General features: G+C 38.1%; 1 protein-coding gene across 1 annotated transcript; it reads right to left on the reverse strand.

Annotated features, from left to right (window-relative positions):
- Positions 1-5,858: 5,858 nt before the first annotated feature.
- On the reverse strand, positions 5,859-6,999 carry LOC127627198 (dickkopf-related protein 1-like). Its single transcript, XM_052103483.1, has 4 exons — positions 6,796-6,999; positions 6,563-6,707; positions 6,306-6,446; positions 5,859-6,109 (listed from the first exon to the last, which is right to left on the reverse strand). Exons 1-4 carry the CDS (start codon positions 6,997-6,999, stop codon positions 5,859-5,861), a joined length of 741 nt encoding a protein of 246 aa, XP_051959443.1.
- Between the last annotated feature and the right edge of the window lie 1,542 nt (positions 7,000-8,541).

Raw genomic sequence — 8,541 nt, forward strand, 5'->3', positions numbered from 1 at the left:
GTCGAGCCCGCAGGGTCGACATCGGAAGCTCCTCGCAGAGGTCGCATCCGCCGTCAGCGAGGGCGTAGCTCTGCATGTTCCAGTCCCAGGCAGAGAGCGCAGATGAGGTGGCGGTCTCCGGCGCTGAGAGGGGCGCGCATGAGGCGCAGGTGGTGCGAGGCATCTTTAAATAGATGCTCGTTGCTCTTTTTGTGAAGTTCGCTGAGGAACTAGCTTGCTCTAAAAAGGATACGTCGCCGGATGGCGTAGCTCGCAGGATGGCTGAAGGTGGCGAAGACGGCCAGCTTTTTCGAGCGCTGTCCAAGCTTGCTAGATGCCCCTCGAACGGCGACGCAGCTTCTGCAGTTCAGAGATGCGAAGAGCTTCGCTGAATAGATGAAAATCAGGGTTCCAGCCTACGAACTTACGCTTATATGCACTCTAGCCACGCCCATTCTGGCGGGCTTTGATACAGTGACTGCGCGGGCGCCTCTCATTGGACGCGAGTTCACTCAAGTTCGTCTATAGGCTGCAGCAGTTGCCGCAGAGCAACCAATGAGCTCGCTAGCTAGCTCAAGGTATGCAGCTGCTGCACTGCGTTGACAATGGATACAAAATTAAGAATAATTTTTTGGCTTCAATATCTCAGAAAAGATTAATCTTTCCCGTAGCGTAAGCTAGCTTACGCAATACGAGAGAACCTCTCGTAAGAGAACTGTACGAATTCAATGATTTTATTACATTACTGTAAGTATTCAGCAAGGCACTTACAATAGAAGTGAATGGGAAAGTCCACATAATTTCAAAAGTATAGCAGAGGCATAAACATTATTTTTGTTTACATGATTTTAGTGTGACAAAATCGCTTATTAATCCTGTCTGTGTAAAGTTTACATGTGTACATCTCATGACTATTCTTTTCAAACAGTGAGTAGTTTAATGTTTATTGACTGGCCCCATTACTTCTCGATTTACAAATAAAGGAGAGACAAGAATAATTATGTTTTTGTGGAAATAAACATTATGCCACAGTTGAGTGTATACTTGTTTTGAACCTGAAACAAGTTCAAACCTTAAAGTTTTTGTAACACATATTTTAGATAAAATTGTGAATGTATAAATGTATATGGGAAAGTGTATATTTTAGGTCTCTCACTATTTTGAATCCCCCTTTTGTGTGTTCATTTTAATGGCCCCATAATGTGAGAAATTATTTTTTACGAGTACTTATCAAGTATTTTGATAATATTCTATCTACTTTGTGAGTCTAACATCTTCCTTCAATAAATGACTGTTTTTTTTTTTGAAGAAATCAGTAATGTTGTTTCATTAGTTTGATAATACTTCCCAATCTTTTATTTTAATCACCACATCAGTATTTTTACCCTTTTGATGCAAACATCTAACAGTGACTCTTGTGGTAGGTAAGAACATAGCTACTTGCAATTACATCCAACCTTTAAATTAAAGACATCCACTTAAATGTCCTCATTTATGCAGCATATCCATTATAATACAGAGCTGTGAAAGCAATGAGTTCAAGTGTTTCCTATTTGAATCCTCTCTGTCGAGCTTCAGAGGTGGAAAGTAATGAATTACAAATACTTTAATTACAGTACTTGAGTACATTTCCCATGTTTGTTTACACACAGGACTGCATGTGTTTCTCCCAGTCAGTGGCAGCAGCAGAATGAGACGTGTTTTTAAAATCTGCGCTTGTAGCACTCGTAAAACGTGGTGCACATAGCCAGAAACGCATCAAAATTATCAAAGTTGTCTATGATTAACAAAGACCATCAATTGAAAAATAGCACAGATTGGTGCAAAAACGGTCCAGGATGCCTCCAAAATAGCACAAAACAAAACAGCGCAGCTGAATGAAACACAATGATTTTTAGAGTTATAACTTGACATTGCACCTTTTAAAAGTGCCGTAGATGTAAGATAATGGTCAAAGCCATTTGTCTGGTGCTTGTTTATGTAGACAAGCATTTAAATCCAGATAGCCACATGAAGGTGTCCTGTGTGTACACTTTGGATGAATCTCCCATGACAGGCCAATCTCTCTCCACTTCACCTGTGTGACTGACTGAGCACCAGTGGGCTGGGTCAAGGGTGCAATGATGGGCGATGACGTCTTGCTGAAGAGGCAGTCATGTGCAGATGTATTTGGTCCTTACAAGTTCCACAAATTCCAAACGAGCCGTTTTTGTAGCTTGGTTTAAATAAATGATATTTTTCTACTAAGGAGGATGTTTTCAGTTCTGAAACATACAGTATGTTTTTATAGTACAATGACATCTTATATATCAAAAGTTCAAAGACAATTTGATATCTCCTGTTATGACCCTTTTAAGGTAAATTCATATTAAGAGATTATTGACTGCACCTTTTTGAGCTTTAACTAAATTTATGGAGCATAAATGAAATCTTGACAATCTTGAGTTGCTGACTTCTACACCTGGTTTGATCGAAAATCTTTCGAAAAAGTTTCATTATCTTTATAATACAGATTTTTTGTTTTGATTTGTTTAACATTTTTGGTCACAAAATGAATCCCATACTTCAGTTTATTTTATTTTATTTTCAAATAATTCAAATAAACCCTAAACTTAAATATTAGGAGAAATATTCATTTTATTTAATTTTTTTTATTAAATAAAGTCTAAACCTAAATATTATAACACGTTTCAGTCAGGTGTGCCATTTAGCTCACCATATGTCCTGGAAACCCACAGATTGTACCTTATGGCACGTACTTTCGAGGGTAAATGCTCATTTCTCATTAGTGTGTTTGGGTTCTTTTAAGTAACTCTGTGTGTGAGCCCCAGTTATTTAACTATTTGCTGAAAAATAGTATTGGCACAAAGTGTTGACCGATCTCAACTTCAAAGTGAACTAGGCTTTAGGGGCAGTTTGCAAACATTCACACTGCTATGTTCAGAAGACCCAGAATTGCTGCTTTATTGTACCCAGTTTTAACAAAGCGTGAAATCCACCATTTCACACACATGTTTGCACGATAGTTATGAATGAACACCAGAAACATCCTTTAATGGACTTAGTAAGTAAATAGCCATGACCTAATGCAGAATCCTAAAGATACTTGCACTTCTGCCATCAAAGACCTGGCTGCTTTACTGTATGGAAGACTATGGAGGTTTGGGTTTCTCTTACACCATTGTGCAGCTTGGGATTCCATCCACAGATGTTTTTGGTCTTCAAGCTGTTGATGATATTGACAAAAGCTGGGAGAAAGCCTCCCCGATGCCAACTGAGGCACATGGACGGAAAGAGGACAATTGCAAACTGTATATCCTGTGCTTTGAAATACTTACCCTACTGCTTTGTCTCTCTTGACAGCTCCAGGTAAAAGACTTAAAGTTTCCAATTACTTCCAAGCTGGGTGAAATGCAAAGGGATGCAATACCTTCAAGAAGAATATTCTGAACAAGGGTGTGTTTTGAGTGAAAGGATATATGCTATTTTTCAGCATTATGTTCTGTTTGAACACCATTCTGTTAAATAACCAGTATTAAAACTTGAAAGAAGGTAACCATTACATTATAACTAGGCCTAGTAGTCCTAACAGTCTTTAAAATAATGGTTCTTCAATGGTTCTTGCAGCACCTTAAGTTTAGCAAAGAACCCTGATAGTGCACAAAGATCACCCAGATATCTATTCGATGTTTGTGATACATCTAGAGGATGTATTTTACATGTTTGCTCATCTGCAAAGCATCTATACGTATTGACGTATTTCAATAAGTATGTCTTAGATGTCAATAAGACATTCAGCAGATGTCTTTGAGATGTTTATGATTTAGAATGTTTGTAAATCTGATCTTTTTAAGATGTTTAGTTGATGTTAATTAGATTGTGATGCTTTACAGGTGCTATCTGGGAACCTTCCTTATATCAAGGACCATTTTTTGAAGTTTAGAGTTCTCAAACTTGCTATTTTGTTCTTTGGAGGTCAAAAAAGTTGGTTCTGTTGGTTTCTAGTTTCTTCGAAGCAGCACTACATATATGGTTTTCTAAACAACTAGGGAAAAATAAGTTATTTCTAGAACTTTAAAGGAATATTACAGGTTCAGTACAAGTCAAATAATTTTGAATCATCCCATGTTTATATATATATATATATATATATACAAAAATCAAACAATGCTATTACAATAGGTCATTTACAATGGAAGTGAATGGAGCCAGAACATAACAGCTAAAATACACACTTTAAAAGTATAGCAACAATATGTAAACATCATATGTGCTAATATGCTTTAAGTGTAATACAATTGCATACTAGCCATATCAGTGTAAAGTTATATCTAATATTAAAACTTTGTCTTCATGGCAACAAAACCCTGAAATGCTGCTATTATAGATATAACTTTACAGATAAGGTTTGTAAATGCTTTATCACTATCTATCATGTTTAATGTTTACGTCTTGTGGCTATACTTTAAAAACAATGTGTATTTTAGCATTTTAGGTCTGGCCCTATTCACTTTCATTGTAAGTGCTTCACTGGAACCGATTTATTTAATAAATGAGGTGTGCATTTTTGTGCTAATCAACATTATGCCACTAATCCCTTTAATACTGACCTTCACTTCTATTTAACCAAAAATATTCCTTTTACAGGCAAAATGGCAACAAACTTTAATAACTAATTGCAACCTTTTTTTAAGTCAACTTTACTACAAATGAAAGTCAAAACCAATAAATCCCTTTTAAAATCTAATGTCATAATAATTTACTGGAAAGTTACAAAAAGTTATATAAATGTGCTCTTGCTCGGAGTAGACAGTATTATTAAACACTGCCACTAGTGATTGCATCCTTGAACTCTAAAGAGATGGTGTCAGTCTCCATGCGCTAGACCATATTAAAGCCTCCCACCTTCAAAGAGAGAGACAGACAGATTTCACAAGCAGACCTCAAACAGATGCTTGTTTGTAAAGTGTGACCTGTCTATATAAATGCTTTTGAAAGCATTGGATCAATCAGACATGGGTAGCTTTGTAATCTTAGATTCAAGGCAGATTAATTTGCATCAACGCTACATTAGTTGTATTTTGCCTCAGAGTATGCTTCATTTAGGTCAAATAGGTCATTTTGATGAAAAAAAAAGTTCATGTTCTATTAGTTATACCAAGGGAATATAAAAATACTTAAAAGTACCTACATGTAAAAATAACCTCTCAGGCGCAATTACCAAGATGCCCAGTGATCTCACAATGCCCAGTGATCTCCCAGTGACCTATGATTTTTCTATTTCAGTGGTGGAATAGCCTCTTCTGGCTTTTTATATATATAGACACACCTTATTAAATATACCTTAATTGTACTTCTGGAGGAAAAAAAGAAAAACCAGCCCTCATCTCTGACCACACCTAACTAAACTTACATACGGTGTATCCTTAACATGCAGCATAAGTACCGCCACACTTAAGTATACGCATTCTCTTGTAAATCTGCTATTTTGCTTGCGCAGACATGACTTGAGACATTGTATACCGTATAATATCTTTACACTCTTTATTTCGAATAAAAATAGACATTTAAATCAGCTCTATATGACTGTAAAAAACAGATGTATACACATTTAATATAGACTAGCAAAAGACCGAGGCACCTAACAGGGTTAACCAAAATATCTGAATTAAGTGCCAACTGGCTTATGTTATTTACAGTATAATACAGTAATTTACTGCAACATTTAAGTTCCGTTGAGAAACAAATTATATCTACTCTGCAATGTTGACACAAGAAAATGGAAGAAACCAGTTGAAAAACAGAGTATCCCAAATCCAGCTTCCCCCAATTGAGTTTCTGGGAAGGAAAAAACAAGAAAAAAAATCCTCAATGTTCATTTAGTGTCTCTGGCAAGTGTGCAGACTCCGTGAGGACTTGACACCGTCTCCTCGTTGCGTTCTGCAGGACAAGCCTTCCCCACAATCACAACGCTGGAATATCTCCAAGCCATGGGTGCCTTTCCGCTTGTGCTTGGTGCAGACCTGGCCTTCTTTCAGGACGGGCTTGCAGATTTTGGACCAAAAATGACGGGCGCAACAGAGTCCCTCTGCACAATCTGACGATCTCAGACAATTTTCTCCCTCCAGACCTTTAAATCAACAAAAATATCAATAAATATCATGCATAAATGACAAATCACACTTTAAAATGAGCAGTTGTTACCTTAAGGATCCATTTCAACCCATTTACAAAATGAACATTTTCCACTTGACTAAAATAAGTTCATTTAGATGTGTGTTGCTTTTAATAAAGGAGGTATGTAGATTTATTTCATCATCGCTTACCTTTCAGGATTTGGTTTTGTGGTAAGCCTTGAGTTGTAACTTTTGGCTGCACCAAGACAGTGGAGTTCTCATGGGTGATGGACACAAACTCTTCCATTCCAATCTGCTGGATCATGTCAGGATCATTTGGAAGGCAAACTCCTATTAAGAAGATACATTTCAGGTCTATTAGTAAATCAACATTCCTTTATACTACCATACAATGCTACACATGTCTAGGTAACACATATGTTATCAGTTTGCTCAATCTGTTTTACCGTTGCTGCAGTGGTTGCCAGGGCAGCACATCGCATCCCGGATGCAGCGCTTCCTGCGCTTCTTGCACTGGAGACAGAAGCCCCGGGACAGAAAGCAGAACTCTTCATCGCCACATTCCTCATCACTTTCGCAGATTAAATGCTGCTGCTAAGAAACGCAAATATACGCTATTAGACCACGTCTAACCACACAACAGCCGTCGGAAATTAAATATGCTCATTATTGTGCTTACCTGTTGAGCATCAATAGCGAAGTTCTGACTGCCGGTGTCCGCAGGTATCTCAGCCGGGCTCGGGCTCACCGGGTGGCTTGAACTCGCCACACCTGGACCGACCTTAATTGCATTCGAGTTCATCGCCACGGATCCGGCGGATGCCACTCTAACGCAGCCCGAAAGAATGAGCAATGCGGCTGAGATCATGGCAGCGTGCAGCATTATCAGATCTTGCGGTGTTCTTTGAATGCTCCACTGAGAGAGGATGTATTCCCGTGAGCAGTCGAGTTCGTCTGTGGTTCCTCACGAGCGCAAGACGCATCATTTATACGGCCCGCGGTTGTTTGCGCTCCCGCCCCTCGCTGTGAGTAACAAAGGGCTGGATGAAATTTCAAAGTGTTGTCATAAGCTGTCTGTCTGTCGGCACTCTATGTGTTTGCATGCAGCGTGTCTACATGAGGTGGCATCAAACAGCCACCAAAGTAATATTGGTTATTTGATGGGAAGATCAGCCTTTAATGATGCAATGCAAAGTTTATTGAAAAGTTACTTGATTCTTGCCTGGGAGGAATATTAGAAAAAAAAAAAAAAAAAACGTGTCTAATCTTAAATCGTAGGCCTATGATGTTTATTATATAGCTATAGTCCTAATCTATGTTGAAATTATGTTTTATTTATACATTTACGTTTTCAATCTGTGCATTTGTATGGTGGTTTCTTGTATGGGGATTCTTTAAAATGCGTTTGATTAAACAAGTGGAAAATATCAAAGTGAATATGCAAATAAGAATGACAAATTGACCGAATTAATTACCATTTAGTCTGCGCTTTTAAACACACAGTGCGTGATTTACAATCTGAGATTAGAATGTGACGTTCTTCCGTTTATTGATCTATCTAGCCTATTTGATCTGAGCTCTACGTTTTAGAAATAAATGTAGGCTACAATATTATTTCAGCAAAACTTGGAACCTATTCTTTATCATCGGCATTCTGGTGGGCACTCCATTTAACAGTTCCAACGTGTCTGTCTGCCAAATACTCCGGGATAACTCTCAAATCAATCTCTTTGATGTTGTTGACGGGGTCAGTTCTAATAGACGACCACAGGACAAACGCTCAATACACTTCACTAAACGTGAATTGGCAGCGTTCATCCCTGATCCTTTGTCTATTGGCTTTGTTTTAATTGTACATCCAAAGCCTACAGTGGTGTAAAATGAAGCTTGTGTAAAGGCCCCTTTGATGAGCTCAGATCAAACAGAACTGGAACCCCGTGTCTTAATCAGACTTCAACAGCGATGGCATCTTCGCAAACAGTCCATTTGCTCGGCTTTTAGCGGCTTTTTGTAGACATTGTGCTCAGCAAATTCATTAAGTGGGATGCCAGGTAATCCCGTTTTAAAATTCCGAAGGGCCAGCGCTCATGAGAGGCCCTTAAAGGAATATTCCGGGTTCAATAGATGTTAAGCTCAATCGGCAGCATTTGAGGCATAGCCTAATGTTGATTAGCTACCACAAAAATAGCTTTTTCTTTAAAAAAAACTAACATCTGGGTTTCAGTGAGGGACTTACAATGGAAGTGAATGGGGCCAGTCCGTAAAAGTTAAAATACTCACTTTTTTCAAAAGTTTAGCCACAAGATGTAAAAAAAATATGTGTGTTAAAATGATTTAAATGTGATAAAATAACTCGCTAACCTTTTCTGTGTAAAGTTATAGACAATTTAACAACTTTGTTGCAATGATGATTTAATGTCAACAA

The sequence above is a fragment of the Xyrauchen texanus genome, chromosome 33 (genome assembly GCF_025860055.1).
Source record: "Xyrauchen texanus isolate HMW12.3.18 chromosome 33, RBS_HiC_50CHRs, whole genome shotgun sequence".
NCBI classification, from domain to species: Eukaryota; Metazoa; Chordata; class Actinopteri; order Cypriniformes; family Catostomidae; genus Xyrauchen; species Xyrauchen texanus.

Excerpts from the sequence above, each read along its gene's own strand:
- LOC127627198 (XM_052103483.1), bottom strand. The coding sequence starts at position 6,999 with ATGCTGCACGCTGCCATGATCTCAGCCGCATTGCTCATTCTTTCGGGC. Across the intron at positions 6,708-6,795 it reads TCGCTATTGATGCTCAACAG|CAGCATTTAATCTGCGAAAG; the intron begins GTAAGCACAATA and ends GTTTCTTAGCAG. Across the intron at positions 6,110-6,305 it reads ACAAAACCAAATCCTGAAAG|GTCTGGAGGGAGAAAATTGT; the intron begins GTAAGCGATGAT and ends GTTGATTTAAAG.